A 17,334-nucleotide genomic window follows, 5' to 3' on the forward strand; every position below is an offset into this window, starting at 1 on the left:
TTTCTAAGAGAAGCCTGGAGATGCTTTGTTACACTAAAAAGAGAATCTGGAATAAAACTCAGTTGTCTGGCCACATGATCTATAGCTTGAGCAGGGCTTGTGTATAAAGACTTCAAAGTATATCAGCTCAAACATTTGCATGCAGTAACAGAGTAATGAATTCCCTCTTATGTGCTGCTTCTGCCATCACCAAGTGGTAGAAGTGTCCCAAGAAAAGGGTATTCAAGTGAAAATGGCACTAAAGGTTCTCCGAAGTGTAACTCTAGTGACCTATGCTGCCAAACCTTCTTTTCCATGTAAAAAAACTGGTCAAAGACACTACCAAGCCTGCTCAAGAGGCTGAGATGACAGCATAAGCTTAGTTCTACCTTCTGCAAAGAAAGTGACTCAATTACTCCATAGCTAAAGGCTGGACACAGGCAGTTCACTATAGTACTTAAGAATGAGTATGAGGGCAACAATGCAAGATGGACCAAGATCTCAAGTAAATCACTCAGATGTTATGGGGAGTTAAGTAACTAGCATAAACCAAACAGTTTGCAAAACAAACATTCCCAACCATAACCTAGCCCCCTTCCTTTTAAAGGTATGTGAACTACAGGCTGCAAGACCACCTACAAAGAGATAGCCTTCTCAGCTATGAGACTAAGAAACAGACTCCAAGCAATTCCCTGAATAGAATAAAACCTTACTCTTAAATGTAAGAACTGTGACTGCATGTAATATATTCCACATTAAAAGCAACTACAGCTACTTATGCTTGACCTTAGGAGTGTGATTTTAAGAACTGCACCCTGGAAAAAATACAAGTTGTTCTATTATTCTACATTTCTGATCATATCTACCAAAATTTATTAGTCAATGGGAAAGCAAAATTGGATATATTTTCCTCCATTTCCATTTAAAATTAAGTCTTTATTTCGTTTATTTTAAGCAGAAACCTTCAAAGCAGTTGGGCTAAGCAGGCTGTTGTACCATGACACCATTACATTCAGTTGCAAAGAAGTCTCACTTCATACAATTATAAGCAAAACGAGTGTTTTTGAGTTTTCTCCCCCCGCTGTTGGGCAAAGCATCAAGGAACAGTTTTTAAATGTCTCAATGTGGCAAGCATATCTTTCTGCATTCTCTACATCAGCAGGCCAACTAGTAGCAGTTAAGTCTTGCCCATGGAACAACAGGAAATTCAACCATCTGATATGACAAACCTTACCTGACAGGAAAAAAAAAATCCGACTTGCTTGAGGAATTTAACTGTTTGGTGAAAACCGGCTATATTCAATGTTCTCAGGGGTGGGTCCTTAATTGCACAGATATACAGAGCACTACATCTTGGATTATTTTTAGTTAAAACTTAACTGAGCACTACCCTATTATCTTGACTCTTAAAATATCTGAGGCACAAGTATGTGTGTGTACTTGTTTTATTCATAATTTGAGTTGTCTCGGGATACCAAATGTATTTCTATTTAAGGTGATTTAACAAAACTGTTGACCTCATTTCAAGACATCCACTGATCCATTTTTCATTCAATGGCAGTATTGAATGTTAAAAGGAACATAAAAACAAACATGCACACAATTGTACAGTTTTCATAAATGTCTATTTCATTATTTGTGGGTAGCGCATTAAACAGTTAAATACATTTAAATAATGTTTAAGTGACTGCACTAATGCAGAATTGTAACTAGATGGGTAACCAATTTAACTAGAAACCAGCTAACAAGTAACTGTCTAAATACTTCAAATACAGCTCTTGTTCTAGGTCATCCTTCTTGGGAAAAAAGCCTGCTGGTCACATTGGAAATACATTTTAAGGCCAAATTCTTCTGATATCCCTTCTCTGCAGCAGTTTCTTCACCTTTTTAAGCCTCCAATTCCAGGCCGAGGCCAAGTTTATGGCCACCAGCATTGATGCTCTTTCCATCTATCAGGGCAGACAGAGTAAGCTTCACACCTGTAAGATTTTAAACAGCATGTTTACAACATATAATCGGAGTAGCTTTCATTGCAACTCAACCTCTGTTATTACAAGTCCCAGTTGTAGCTCTCAGTTCATTACTTGGCTCCCAATTACTCTATGGGAGAATTCAGTTAGACATGAAATATACTGAAAGCTAGTCATGTGAATCAAGCAAAGTAGATGCTTTTTTAAAATACCATTTTATAAACCAGGTATTCAAACACTCCACTTGATAAGTGCACAGGAAGTTTCTTCTTCTACATTAAGGTATGCATGAAAGAGAGAAACTATGCATAGAACAACAGACACTTGTGCCAAGGAAGGGAAAGAATGAAAACTATGTATTTTACTAGGTTTCCAATTAATAACTAACCAATAGTAATGTAGCATTAACAGGTGTTTTCAGAGAAAAGTTCAGTTCCTCAGATTTTTTTCTGAACATGCAGATCAGGAAGTGTGCTGTTTTGATTATTAATCATTTTTCAAGATCTGTTACTGTTCTGTACAATAGGACTTGAAAAAGCAAAGCTAGAAAAGACTGCTTGTACAGCCTTAAAGTTAAGTTTTCAAACACAATAGTGAACTGCTAAATAAATAAAGGAATAATATGATGCAGAAATACCATTAGTATTATCTGTCTTGTTTATCTAAATGTTAACGTGCACCACAATCTGCTGTCAAACACCTACTTTGTTTTCAAGATATTCTGAAGAATCAAGATAGTTGCATATCAATACACAGATCTCATTTTTTTCTGTGTGATGCATGGAAGATACGTATACAAAAGTCATGCATGTGAAAGTCCTTACCTGGCCTCAGGGTCTGGGTGTAACCCACTCCAACTAGACTAGAATTGTTCACTTTTGCCTGGAGAAAAACAAACAATTGAAACATAGCTGAAGAGTTCTTCATTACCATTCACGAGCCAGAACTTACTAACCAAACTCAGTATTACTTTTTTCATTATCTCTGCTTACTAGACTGTATCTCTAGCTATGCCTATGCCCTGCAACTTAAGCTGAGAAACAGAAGCCTATTTAAGTGCAGAAAGGTCGCAGGGACAGGGAGAACTGTTACTGCAAAATAGTTTGGCAGGTGAACTTACACCGATTCTTTTCAGAAGACCATAACAAGTCTCCGCTAGTTTCCCAAAACAAGACACATTTAAAACAATACTCCATTAGTATTTTGCAGGACCAGTCAGTCAAGCAGAGGTCACTTCATAACATCATAAACATTATGTGAAAAAATTCTCTCAGTCATCATCACTTCCTCTAGATTGATTCCAACCTCATAACGAGCAAAGCTGTTCTGCAATAAAGTCTTTTCAACCAGCAACTCATAACAGTTCACCATGAGAACTGGAGTGTTTCCAGAAAACTGTTCAAAAAGATCTGTAAGCTTAGGGTCAGATATGAAGTACATGTGAAGTCCTGCAGAGCAGGGCAACATTTGAGAGTCAGATTCTAAAAGAGATGTTGCCATATGCAAAGTAACATGATTTAAATACTGCTTGTTTTAATTATAACCATCTGGATGGTAACAGTAGCTCTTACTAGACTTTTTGACCAATTATCTTTTGTACTAATAACACATGCTCAGGAACTGAAAAACTGCTGTTTAGAATAACCCTTTTGGTTAGAGACATACTTACAGAGATAGAAGCAGTGGAATCCAACTTGTATTTAGCTGCAATACCAAAGCGAGTGCTGTTGCTACCTGCTGTCCAAGCCAAGTTTACAGCAGTTTCAAGATTGTCACTCACTTTCTGGTAAATTGACCCACCAAATTCAGAACCATCATTGCTGCACAAATACAAAAAAGAAAGTTAGCTCCTTTTAACTACTTAATCCCAACTTTAAAAGAACAGTTTGTCCTGTTCAATCGAGAGTCAGAAAGTTTGAGTTGTTTCACACTTTTAGATCAGGTTAAGGGAGATTAAAAAAAATTGCATGGCAAAATTAAACTGCAATAACCCCTTTAAAATAATTTTCAGTTTGCCACAGCTAATTCTCCAACTAATTTCAAGAACTTGAACAAAAATCCAGTTTACATCCTTAACCTAACAGATAAGTGTTAGTTATGAGGAAACAAGCATTCTGAATTTGATTACTAAGCATACCTGATGTTTCTAATGAATTCAAACATCATCTGAAAAAATAGTCACAATATTTGAGATGACTGAACTGAAATGGAATTCTTACAGCTTAGACTAAAGTATTTTGTAGCTTCCCCTGCCTCAACTTCTACAAACCAGACAGAACAATCCCTTTCATCTCTTTCCAAAATAGCTTAATTTTGAAATAGAAGTGTTATGCCCTACATAAACACACTGAAACAATTGTAGTTGGTATTAAATTGAGAACACCATATTCTTCCATAAATTATGATCAGCTTGCTCTGAAGGACATCTAAGAACTCTAAACGCAGCACTTTGAATGAAGTTCAAAACCAAGATGCTGTACACTTCAGTTGCACTCTAAGCATTTCATGCACTCATCCCATATATGCAAGATGAAGAAGCTACTCAAGATGTCAAACAGCAAAGCTCTGTTCTTACTCCAGAAATTAATTCTGACCTAATTCTGACCTAAATAGCTCAAGGCTAATTGCAACCTCTAACAAATCTACTACCCGTATATTATAGTCAGATACAGTTCAATGTATTGGGAAAACTAGAAGCAGCATTATGATCAGCTCGACGTATCTGGGAGTTAGGCATATTGCACTTCAAATTTTGATTGCAGCATCTGAAAAACTGTAGCATATATTATGCTTTAAACGATAAGCTATGAGTACTACAAGAAATGGTAAAGAATGCCTGCTTCTGTAAAACTGGACACAATTTTAAGTACTTACACATTAGTGTGCAGTTGGAAGTCTCCAGTCTTGTAACCCACAGAGAAGTTGTTCCTGGTCAATTTTGATTTGGCACTATCAAAAGTCATCTGATAACCAGCCAGCCAGCCTTCATAACCAAAGACAGCTGAACCATGGATTGCAGGCCCAGCAAAGTCAAAGTCAACATCACAACCTAGGTTTAGGCATTCACGTTTATATGCTGACTTAATTTTACCACTCTTCTTTCTGAAACAGAGAAAAGGTTATCTTAAGATAGGGCTTGATCTTTCCTCAATGAACTGTCAAATTTGAGCCATATGCCTCAACAGAATGCATCTAAATGCCATGCGCATGCTTCCTCTAGACTGGGTCAAAGCATAGGTAACCCACTGAAAATACAGAAAAATCATCGAAACATGCATTGTTATAAGGACAGAAACACCTTCATCCCTCCTGTAATATTCCAACTAAGTATTCCTATCCCAGAAAAAAAGGAAAGCAGACTGTTTTGAAGTGTTCTACAGGCTTAGTATTGCACAAGATGTGATGCTGAAGAGCAGAAGCCTTTAGTAGCATTGGGATTCTCTAATTTGGATTAATAACAATTGATTTGACACACCAGATGGCTGTTTACCAACCCTGGGTATAGGTAGTCACAAGGTAAAAGCGTTAAAAAATTCTTACCCTGTATTTGGTGAGAAAGTTGTATCAAACGTCAACTTCAAGCCTTTGGCAATCTAATTGAAGAGAGAGAAGACAAAGCTATAAGTTCAGTTCTGCCACTTAAGTAAATGAACTGAATACTTTCCTAATCTATTACCTGATCTTCAATTGCAATTTCTGTTCCCAGAGTGTTATCTGTGTTCCATTTTTCTGTGAAAGTCAGCCCATACTCAGCCCACTTGTATTTGGTCTCCAAGCTCCCATTCACTTTTCCAGTGTCTGTGTTCGAAGAACCAGATGTTGTGAATTCCTAAAAAAAAAAAAAAAAAGGACAGTGTCCATGTTATACTGAAGATACACATGACCGTGAAAGCCTTACACAGTGACAGAAGAGAAAAGACCCTTCTTCACCAAACATTAAGATCTTGTTACACTATGTAACAAACTGAACAATAACAGACAACTTGGGGGACAGACATAACATGAGCTAATAGCCAAGTGATTCACGTCCACGTAGAGGACTCCCCCACCTCCTTGCCCCCATTTCAACTGCAATGTTTGTGCCAGCATTACAAAACATATTGGTTTATAAAGTAACTCAAAAGCAAGACCGTAGTTACCATAAGCATTCTCCTCAAAAGGAAAAGAGTTCCTGAAATACGTTTGATACTCTTAACAAGCAAACCAAAAGCCAAACCAAGAATCTTTAATACTTGACAGCACATTCCCATGCTGGGAATGATGACTTGCAACAGATACAGGATTCACACGGGAGCCTGTAATCTGCAGAAAGTGTTAGCAGTTATTACTGGTAGCCCTATTACAGAAACAAGCTGAAGTAAGAAACATTACAACCATAATAGGATCATACGGCTCTGCAAACAGCATATAACACACACACCTCTAACAGCTACTTATTGTTGAAACTTCCTGTTCTGATAGGCACCAGGGATCTACCTTTACACCTTGAAAACTCTGCTCTCGAAATAGATAAAAGTCACGGAAGGCACTGCTTGCATGACCACGTCATCTTGCACAGATCATCACTGCAGCCCTTTACTACCTTCAAAGAAGAGCCACAGATTCAAATTGCTATTTCACTGCCAACTACTTCATATAGGCATTAAGACACCAAAAATTTCAAAAAACACAAACAGTACCACAAACAACTTCTGTGTACTGTAGTTGATACTGATATATATCAAAAATATGTCTGCTGTTTGTTAGTCTTCAGGCATAAGATGGACAGCTAACAACCTGTTTTACTAAGATTACTAGACAACTGGTTTTATTTATTGGCCCATACTGCATTATCAGTATTTTATTTAGAATGAAGTAAGTCTGAGCTTTAGGTGCTTCTGAAATTATTTTACACCAAACATTTTATCATTAATATAACCTAAACTACTTAACAGCATCTGGGAAATGCTCTTCCGTAATTAAATAATCATCAGAACACATCCCCCCCCAAATACAGTAAGTATTTAAACTCACCACTCCACTTGCAGATTTTGTTTTCACATCCAGTTTCACCAACCCAAAACCTTAATAAACAGAAGTCAAAGTTAAAAAGTTGTGCTTTAACTAAGACAAGATACATTATCCAAGAAGCTATTTTCCCAGCCTCGCTGCTGAGACTGCTATGTATATACATATACAAAAACCACCATAGACTGACTTCGCTAACACTCAAATTTCAGATACTACTGCAGCTAGGAGGCCACCCTAAGAAGAAGCCAGGAGTTCTGTTCTGTCATCACCAAATAGTAAGCAGGGAGTAGCTGCTCAATTGTACACTGTATATCTAACTAACAGGATTATGTCCCAGAGTAAATGTATTTACTGACAAGAGGCATTCTCTTGTTTTCCCTGGATGGCATCTACTCTGTACTCAACACCATTTGAAGAGCTATCCTAATGCATAAAACTGTGTTTGAGCACTAAGAAGATAGATCTCAAAGGAAAATCCTAAAAGGGAAGTCACTAGGAAATGCACAGCCATTGGACTTGAAGTATAAGTATGTTTATACAAGTGTCATTTCACATTCTTACGCTCAGACCTGAGTGGTGATCTTGGTGAAAAAACCTTGCATGAATTTTGAAGACTAGAGATAAACAGCACTGCAAGTAAGCAGATTTTAACTATGCAAATGCCTATTAAGCATTTACAAATTTTGAAGAGTTTTATTATCCTGATAGCTATTCCTCTTGCTATTCTAAAAGAAGCACTATAATGTTACAGTGGTAACATTACTTACACATATATATAGTTCCCCTTTCTACACCAACAAATGCTGTGGCACAAACATCAATAAAGGAAGTGTGCTCCTAAGCTAAGTAACAGTGGATGCTCAGTCTCGCATACTTGTACACCTCTTCCCTGACATGCGTGGCTAAGGCAGTGAGGTTTAACAAAATAGCTCACAAAAAGCCTCCAGTGATCTGTTATTAGCTGACAGTAATAACACACAAGAAACATACCCTCCCCAGAAACACAGGCATATGAGCTAAAATAGTCAGTTCACTGCTGCAACGCAGACCATGCTATATTTTGTAAAAGATACTATTCTTACCATATCCTTTATTGAAGATATCTCTGGCAGATTTGCCAAGGTCTGCATACGACGGAGGAATTGCCATTGGAGCTGAAAGGTAATTAGGGTAATTAATAGTCAATCTTTTACCATACACACACACAACAAAGTGCTACCACAACTCTTAAAGGTGCTTTCTCTAGGGCAGAGTTATCCACAAAGGCAGTTAACAGACAAATGGTTCAAACCATTACAATGTTCTGTGAAACACACACAGATTTTCAGTGATGTTCACCATGCACGTTGTGTTTTCTGGGCAGATGTAACCTGATTATTGATGAGAAACTGTCACTTTTCAAGTCAACTTCACCACACGCCTTTAATTACCGCAAGCTAATAGCTCACATTTCCAGGGCTGGCAGTAACCAGTGAAAATCAGGAGACCGGAAATATGAAAAACTAATTCAGACATATTTCTGCAAGTCCTACAAAGCCAAATTTAACAGATGCTTATGAAAGTTATCTGAGAAGACCTACAAGGTCTCATTTTCAAAATGTGAAAGCATGAGTGTCTGCTTTGCCCCGTATTTTAAATAGTAGACCTAAGTTTTTGAAGGGATCTTTGAGGGACGTTACCTAGCCATCACTCAGATGAAGGTCTTCCACCCTACAAAGTACAAGAGCTTATGTTGTGGAGGGGTGGGGGTTCTTGTTAGCTTAAAACAAACAGCAGTAGGAGTGCTGGGTCAATGAGAAAATGACTTTTAAGGAGAGCTTCTCAGACAGGGAGCCTCTGGCAATCTCACTGTTAAAGAGCCCGTTGTTCAAGACTAGCCATGACCCAATCCCCCAGCCTGCTGTATACCAGCCTAAGGTCCCACACAGGCAGTACAGTGCTCCTCCGCCCCATGAAGATGCTCTCTATCTGTATCTTCCTTAGGTGACTGCTTTCCCACTACTTCAACAGAAAAAGGTCTTAAGTAGGGGCATTGTATTTTAAAGTCTTGAAATACACAAAACAGAGCATATTTCAAAGAGTTTCCCCCAAATTTCCCCCAAAGGGCCAAAAAACAAAGGGGAAAACACTAACAAACACAATAAAAAGCCTAAACACAGAAACAAAATGGAAAGTCCTCTTATCTTTTAAAATTAATCTGTCACATTTGTTTTTGCTGAAAGCCAGATGAACGTAATTCACTGTTCATCCTGCTCTTGCATGGGTTTTGTTTTAAAGTAAACAGAAAAACATCTTTAGAACCTACAAAAATAACAAGGGCAGTACTCCCACATATTAACTTTCAACTGAAAGCTGAAAAGATCACAGTTTTAGAAAATAATTTTAACTAATATTTGTATTTTCTTCTGCACATCATTATGAGTGTATTCAATAACAGGGGATTTGAGGCAGGCTTTTTATTCTTCTTTTAAAGTCACCTTTCATCTTTTCTTGGCCTTATCTACATAAAAGAAAAAGTTGCCTCAATCAGGCAAGGTATTCCTGATTTGGAATAACTTCCTTTAGGGCATCATTTCACCAAACTGACTGTTTTAGAATAGTATCCACAAAAAAAAAAAAAAAACTGATTATACTACCTGCCAGCTATAGCCTAACTGTAATCAACTGCTACTATTTATTTTTAAGCATGCAAGAAAGAGCCTTGTGCCTAAGCATTGTTTCTCCAAAATTTCTTTGCTAGTTGTCTGGAGTACCTCTCTCCATCTTCCTAAACCACAAGAGGAAGACTTGAACTGCATCACAGCAAAATCATATACATTTACAGTTTAGCTAAAAATAAATTTAAAAAAATCTTTAGTAAGGAATGCTAAGCTCTACATCCAAGCCAGTAGAGAAAAACATCCAGCACTTACTGGAGAGTATTAAGAAAATCTACTTCTCAACAGAGTACTTTGTCTGTTAAAAAAAATTAGTTGAACATGCTTGAATCTTGTAAAAGCTTAGCCCAAGTTAAAGTCCACAGTAACCAAGATAAGCTTCAGGAAAAGAATCAACAGCATAACAGATCGGAGTCCCGGTGTCATCACAGAAAATGGTTTCTATAATCTATTCAATAAAAACTAGCAGATGTAGGACCAAATTACAAGAAACTATGGGAACAGTAGTCTTCCCACACTCTAAATCCCTGCTGTACAATTCATTAGTAGTTTAAAATAACAGAGAAGGTTTAGCTGTGTACTTTTCCTCTGAATAGGTCTCTAGCCTTTAGCATAGAAATACTTTGACAGCACAAATGAGATTTTCCTTCTTGTCTTAAATATTTCAAATCTGACTAGACAATCATTACAGAGAAGATATTTATATTAAGCCATGAAGGCCTGAGAGGTTAACAAACTGGTATCTGTCTAAATTTAAAGAAATACTGCAGTGGAAGGATGTTGCTGTTTTATCTAGCCATTAAGATTCCTCCCTGTGCAAGGAAACTGACCAGTATTTGTCAGACATTCCAGTCTACAGATCCAAGTTTCATGATTAAAAGTTAAAACAGCTTATGACCTTCACGCCACTGTTTTACTTCTTTAATAACAGTGATGCAAGAGGAAAAAAGGAAAAAGTACAAGTTAGTTTTTGGTATATTAAACACTTGATAAGCTAGTGTCGTCATGAGAAAGCTCATTAAATGAAAATAGGGCCAAAAAATTCATTCCTGTTTCCTCTAGAGTTGGTAAGTTAGCTAGGTCTGCAAACTCTTACAACCAGAAATAGTTTTCTTCAATCCTGTTTTGAACTGCCTTTCATGTAAACTACTAATTAGAAGTGCCTAAAATATAGATAACACTTAACGACAATGGGTTGGCTGTGAAAGCAACTGTCAGATCTTATTCCTCGTTTCATAAACATAAATGCACTGGTATCAAGCGGGAGCTCCACCCTAATCTTTGTTTCATTTTATTCCTCTTTAAAAAAAATCATTAAAGAATCTGTTACTCAAGATCCACACATATGCCTTCTTCTAACATTAAAGGACAAAAGAAACAAACCAAAAAAAATGTATAAATGTTGTCAGAATTATTACATGACAACTTTCCTTCGAGGTAGCATTTCGAAATTGTGTCACACCCTGTAATTAAAGGAATGCCATGGACTTCTATAAAGATTTCTAGACCTCAGGATATTGGAGATCAAGCTAGAGGTCATGTAATGAAAAAAAAAAAATCACTCATCCCATTTTGTAACTGGCAGCAACTACACTAAAATTGTACTCCAGTATCACAAATAGTAACAGAAAAACAGATATTCTTCAAAATATTCTTATTAAAAATACATCGGATACACTGACCTTTAAATTTACACTGCTTCTAACGCTTAAAGAACAAGAAAAAAACTCATTACCCTTGCTTCAACTGTCTCCCTACTTACTTCTGGGAGGCTGGCACACTACTGGCATTGCCATAGCTAGGCCAATTTAGAGGCTCTACGGAGAAGGGAGAGAAGATGAAACATCTGCAGGTTAACTACGTGCTCAGAAACCGAAAGCAGGAATACAGCGGACCCCCTCCCACCCCCCGAAGGAGAGGGCACGGGCCGGGCCGCCCTCCGCTCCCTTCCCCTCCCCAGGCAGCGCCGGCCCCGCTCGGGCCCCTCCGCGCCCTGCCCGGCCCAGCCGCAAGGTGAACTCCTCGGCGCGGCCATCTTGGGCATCCCGGCCTGACCCCCGCCCCTTATGTAACCGCCGCCCGGGCACAGCCGCAGGCCCGCGGCACCGCGCCCGCGGCTGGGCGAGGGGCTTCGGGGCGACCCCCCGCGCCCGCACGGCCGATGCCGCCACGCCGCCGGGGAACGAGCCCGAGCCCCTGTCCCTCGTCCCTGCCCCGCTCCCGGCCCCGCTCGCCGCCCCCTCGGCCCCGGCCGGCACCTGGCTGGCGCAGGAAGGCGGCGGAGCCGGGCGGAGCGGGACCGGGGGCGCGGGCGGGCGTCGCCGTGAGGAGGCCGCGCTGCTGCAGGCGCTGGCACTGGAGGGCGAAGTGAAGGAGACACCGATCCGCCCGCCCGCCGCCGCCCCGCAGGACCCCAACGAGCCGGGGCCGTCCCGCACGCCGCCTCCCCGCCGCACGACGCCGCGAGCCACCCCCCGCCCGGCCGCGGCCGCCGCCGCCCGGGGAAACGAGCCCGGAACGGTGGGGGGGGACGCGGCACCCAGCACCGAGCCCCGCGGGGCGCGGCGCGGGCCGCAGGCGCTCGGTCGGGCAGCCCCGGCGGCAGCTAGGGGCCTCCGGGCGGGCGGGGCCTGCGGCGGGAGGGCGGCAACGGCCGCGCCCGGCGCCTCACGTACACCCCCTCACGAGGGGGGTGGGGGCCCAGAGGGGGGGCCGGCGAGGCCCCTCCGCACCCCGCAGCTGAACATGGCGTAGCTCGCGGGGAGCTGCGACTCTCGAGAGGCTTCCTCACAGTGCTGGTCCGGCACGGGGACCACAGGCAGTGACACGGCAGCTCTGCCGCAGCCCCGGTCACCGACACGGGTCACTGCTAGCTAGGCCCCGGAGCCATGCTCTCCACTGCTTGCTTGGGCTATGCCCTCATCAAAACACCAAAAAGTCATTGTGATTTACAACTTCACATTACATTTGTGTAGTGTGAACACTATATACTATCAAACACTACCAATTTACCATAACGTGGTACAACAATAACTTCCCAGCTTATTTTAAAAAAATCATATTTACTTCAAGGCCCAGCATAATGCCAATCAGCATCTTTTAGTTGTATCAGAAGATAAGCAACTCACTTCTGTTTAAATCAATACTTTCACAGCAGGAGACCCGAGAGGCTAGTACACTTAATTCTGATGTTTTTAAAGATGCCAGCTTGGCAGGCCTATGAGGGAATGTATTGATGAATCAAGGAAGAAAACCACATGCTGAGAGAATAAATACCAGTAGACAACTAGCCTGTCTTACTGTGCACTAGAACAGAGGTTAGGAACAGACAGAGGTCTCATGAAGTAAAAATACATTGTGGCATAAATTGTTAGGGATATGGTTTAGTGGGGATATGGATAGGGATATGGTTTAGGGATATGGTTTAGTGGGGACTGTTAGTGTTAGGTCAGAGGTTGGACTTGATGATCTTGAGGTCTCTTCCAACCTAGAAAATTCTGTGATTCTGTTATTTAAAGACAGACATTTATTATTCATACCTCTAATAGAAAAATCCATTCAGAATAAAAGTTAAGTTACTTACATCAGGCAGCTGGATTTCTTTTTAGTATTAATACTTTAGTCATGGTTTGGCTTAATGTTATTTTTAAGCAATACAGGAAAGTGACTACTGCCCCACCCTAAGGGAAGTAGTACTGAATCACTTGCTTTATAAAACAAAACCGACATAATCCAAGACAGCAGTGCACAAACTCCTCTGTATGAACACCACAAGCTTCTGTAGCTCAAGTCTGTCGCCCTGCCGTTCCCACATTCGTTATGTATCTCAGTGTATGTTCTGCACCTCAGAGCACCAAGAAGGAATGCCTTCTCCCTTCGAGCCTGCCATAATTTATCAGTTTTATCCTGGACCTTTCTTCCTATGGCCTGGGCCTCACCCTCATCCCCCAGCACATACATCCGATGCAGGTGTGCTTGCTCTAAATGAGCTTGCTTCCATTTGTAACTAATCAGCTCTCACATACATGCCACTCAGCTGTTTCCTTCCACTTGCAGTTTACCTATCACCACTTTGAATGAGTACAACCACACATATGCATGACTGACATGAGTGAATCATATGCTTTACTGGCATTGCTTGGAATAAAAAAAAAAAAAAAACTCTACTGCAAGAACATAGTATTTGAACACAAACCCTGCTCATCTTTCCATATGTTATAATCATGATTACTTGATTAAGTAATATATGTGACCATCAAAAATAGAGCAAGTATCTAGAGTGTGTATCAGTTTCCATCAAACATCTTGGATAATTTTATGTTCACTTCTAGCCCAAGCCTGAAGTCATTGTCTGTCCTCCCAAGATTCAGGCCTTTAAGCATTAGAAATTCAGTAGAGACCAAGTCTTAATGAAAGCCTAACAATAATCAACTAGGACTGCTCATTCAGGAAACAAATTGACCAAAGGGATACAGCAGAGATTATAAAACTATAAACAGCAAGGAAATGGAGGGAAATAGGTAAAGCTAGCAGGAAACAAGTTCAGGACCAGCAAAGCAGGGCATTTGATTTTTTTCTCCCCACCAAAGGGGTGTCATTCAGTGTAAATTCTTGCCACATGATATTTAAAGTTTATTTGGGCTCCAGGGGGATGTAGATTGGTTTGTGGAAGAGAAATCCTGTGAGGATTACTAATTACTAATACATTAGATATGGCTGTATGACCTTGTTGGAGTCAGAAAATACCTGAGCTACAAACAGAGGCATCATTTAAGCTTACTCTGTTCTCACACTCTTTGTTAGGCATACCCTGCCTAATTCACTGTTTAATTCATTATCTCAGTGGTAGGAATATTAGACTAGCTACACGTTTTGCTTACTAACATACAACTGCCCTTATGCAAGCAGGACATCTGGAAAGCCCTAAGAGGGCAGGCAGGCAAGTCCCATATTGCCAGGATCCTTTTAGACTGACAAATTGAATGCCTTTTAATTCCCCCACCTCCCAGCAGTTTTAAGTGGCCTTCTTTCAGTTTGGCTTAAACAGTTAGGGGGAAGTGTAACTTAAGCCAGCTTCTAGGATACAGTTAAAGCAACAGGTCCACATAGAGGCCAACACTTAAACAAGCTGATAAACATGCACATGCAGATAGTCTCTTACCTCAGAGAAACACCAGTGAACAATGGAAAGCCTGGCACTTCAGCGATGAAAGGACAAACAGAAAGCAAATTTGGGAAAGCCAACAATGGTGGGAAATTGGGAAAGCAAAACAGAAAGTAAAACAGAAAGCAAATCTGGGAAACCAAATGGTGTGCAGGCCCTAGTGAGGCTGACACAGAGCCTCTTGCAGCTACCTACCTAACCAAAGCTGGTTCCCCACAGCCGTGCAGCCAAAGCAAATCACAGAATCATTTAGGTTGGAAGAGACTTCCAAGATCACCGAGTCCAACCTCTCACCTAACACTAACAAGTCCTCCACTAAACCATATCCCTAAGCTCTACATCTAAATGTCTTTTAAAGACCTCCAGGAATGGTGACTCAACCACTTCCCTGGGCAGCCCATTACAATGCCTAACAAACCTTTCGCTAGAAAGTTCTTCCTAATATCCAACCTAAACCTCCCCTGGCGCAACTTTAGCCCTTTCCCCCTCGTCCTGTCACCAGGCACATGGGAGAATAGACCAACCCCCACCTCGCTACAGCCTTCTTTCAGGTACCTGTAGAGTGCAATAAGGTCGCCCCTGAACCTCTTCTCCAGGCTGAACAAGCCCAGCTCCCTCAGCCGCTCCTCGTAAGACTTGTTCTCCAGACCCCTCATCAGCTTTGTTGCCCTTCTCTGGACTCGCTCAAGCACCTCCATGTCCTTCTTGTAGCGAGGGGCCCAAAACTGAACACAGTACTCGAGGTGCGGCCTCACCAGAGCCGAGTACAGGGGGACAATCACTTCCCTAGTCCTGCTGGCCACACTGTTTCTTATACAAGCCAGGATGCTGTTGGCCATCTTGGCCACCTGAGCACGCTGCTGGCTCATATTCAGCTGACTATCAGCCAATACTCCCAGGTCCTTTTCTGCCAGGCAGCTTTCTAACCATGCATCTCCCAGCCTGTAGCTCTGTTTGGGGTTGTTGTGCCTCAGGTGCTGGACCCGGCACTTGGCCTTGTTGAACTTTATACAATTGACCTTGGCCCATTGGTCCATCCTATCCAGATCTTCCTGCAGAGCCTTCCTACCCTCGAGCAGATCAACACACACACCTAACTTGGTGTTGTCTGCAAACTTGCTGAGGGTGCCCTCAATCCCCTCATCCAGATCATCAATAAAGGTATTAAAGAGAACTGGCCCCAGTACTGAGCCCTGAGGGACTCCACTAGTGACTAACTTCCAACTGGATTTTACTCCATTAATAACCACAACTCTTTGGGCCCAGCTATCCAGCCAGTTTTTAACCCAACAAAGCATACACCAGTCCAAACCATGAGCAGTCAGCTTCTTGAGGAGAAATGAGAATCCAGTCCTTGTTGTGATGGCCTATAGAGATACTGTGCACTCTTCCAGCCCATAACCAATGCTAAATTGCCCCATCCTCAAGTAAACAGAAAGAGGGATAGGAAAAAGGTTCTGTTAAAGAGCAAGAAAGAATTGAAATGAAAACCAACCCATGCAGATACGCCTGTACTTATTCCTTCTTCTGGGTTTTTCTTTGTTTGATCGTAAATTTTTTTCCATCTTTGTTCTTCGCGTTGCAGCTTCCATTTCCTCAGATATTTTCTTTTTTCTTAACACCCAATAGCTCAAGGAATAAGCAACTTTTAATAAACCTAACTTCTACTACCTGCTAGATCTTAAACCATCAGATTTCCTGATGCTCTAAAATGAGTAAATTAATAGACTTCTCTCCTTTGGGGGAGATACCTCCTGGAAAGGGAGGAGCAATTAAACAATCAGATGACAATTTGTAATGAGATGACAATCATTCTTGCAAAACACATTGAGAAACTCAAAAAGAGATGCCCACTACTCTTAAATGACTTATGTGGAGCAATTGGCACATGATTTGAGTGATTGGCACAACAGTTCTCACCTGCTGTAAATTCGAGACTGACTACTCATTTCTGCTGTTATTGATGTTTCTCCTTTTAATTTCTGCTCAAGGTTTCTGTCCCCTGACCTCCATCTCATGTTTCCCTTGGGTGTTTTTCTCCATTTTATACCAACAGAGAAGACTGGAATCAAAGAGAGAACAGAAGCATCAAGTTTCTTGGTTCTCAATCCTATATTTAGACCGTATCTCTCATATGCCATTACACTTAGCCATACAAACCATCTGTATATAATGGAAGATTATTGCTTTTTGAAGGTCTACACCCTATTACCACATGATATTAACAGCTTGACAGTTAGAGCTAATTTGCTAATTAACTTTGATTGGGGTTTGATTTATATGCTGGATAATGCCCCTAATTAGATAATAAAATAAAATAAAATAAAATAAAATAAAATAAAATAAAATAAAATAAAATAAAATAAAATAAAATAAAATAAAATAAAATAAAATAAAATAAAATAAAAGAGAGAGAGAAAGGAAAGTAGACTATAGCATGTTTTTTAAAGACTTAGGCCAGGCTATTTTTGATGTAGAAAATACATCTGGTGTGAAAATATTCATGTGAGTAAAATTACACCAAAACTAATTCTATGACCTGAAGAGCAAGAGT

The 17,334-nt window shown here is 40.8% G+C and overlaps 1 protein-coding gene across 3 annotated transcripts; it reads right to left on the reverse strand.

The window, feature by feature from the left end:
* Nucleotides 1–894: 894 nt before the first annotated feature.
* VDAC2 (voltage dependent anion channel 2) lies at nt 895–16,387 on the reverse strand. 3 transcript variants are annotated; one of them, XM_035329776.1, is made up of 9 exons: nt 16,276–16,387; nt 8,042–8,113; nt 6,963–7,012; nt 5,626–5,778; nt 5,490–5,542; nt 4,824–5,051; nt 3,619–3,769; nt 2,774–2,831; nt 895–1,958 (listed from the first exon to the last, which is right to left on the reverse strand). In XM_035329776.1, exons 1-9 carry the CDS (start codon nt 16,370–16,372, stop codon nt 1,867–1,869), a joined length of 954 nt encoding a protein of 317 aa, XP_035185667.1. In that variant the 5' UTR covers nt 16,373–16,387; the 3' UTR covers nt 895–1,866. The 3 variants fall into 3 exon arrangements, with proteins under 3 accessions (XP_035185667.1, XP_035185670.1, XP_035185669.1); XM_035329779.1 differs by lacking the exon at nt 16,276–16,387 and adding an exon at nt 11,875–12,041; XM_035329778.1 differs by lacking the exon at nt 16,276–16,387 and adding an exon at nt 11,379–11,433.
* Nucleotides 16,388–17,334: the final 947 nt, after the last annotated feature.

Source organism: Oxyura jamaicensis, chromosome 6 (assembly GCF_011077185.1).
Source record: "Oxyura jamaicensis isolate SHBP4307 breed ruddy duck chromosome 6, BPBGC_Ojam_1.0, whole genome shotgun sequence".
In the NCBI taxonomy this organism is placed as follows: domain Eukaryota; kingdom Metazoa; phylum Chordata; class Aves; order Anseriformes; family Anatidae; genus Oxyura; species Oxyura jamaicensis.

Excerpts from the sequence above, each read along its gene's own strand:
- VDAC2 (XM_035329776.1), bottom strand. The coding sequence starts at position 16,372 with ATGGAAGCTGCAACGCGAAGAACAAAGATGGAAAAAAATTTACGATCA. Across the intron at positions 5,052-5,489 it reads ACTTTCTCACCAAATACAGG|AAAGAAGAGTGGTAAAATTA; the intron begins GTAAGAATTTTT and ends TCTCTGTTTCAG. Across the intron at positions 2,832-3,618 it reads ATTCCACTGCTTCTATCTCT|GCAAAAGTGAACAATTCTAG; the intron begins GTAAGTATGTCT and ends GTTTTTCTCCAG.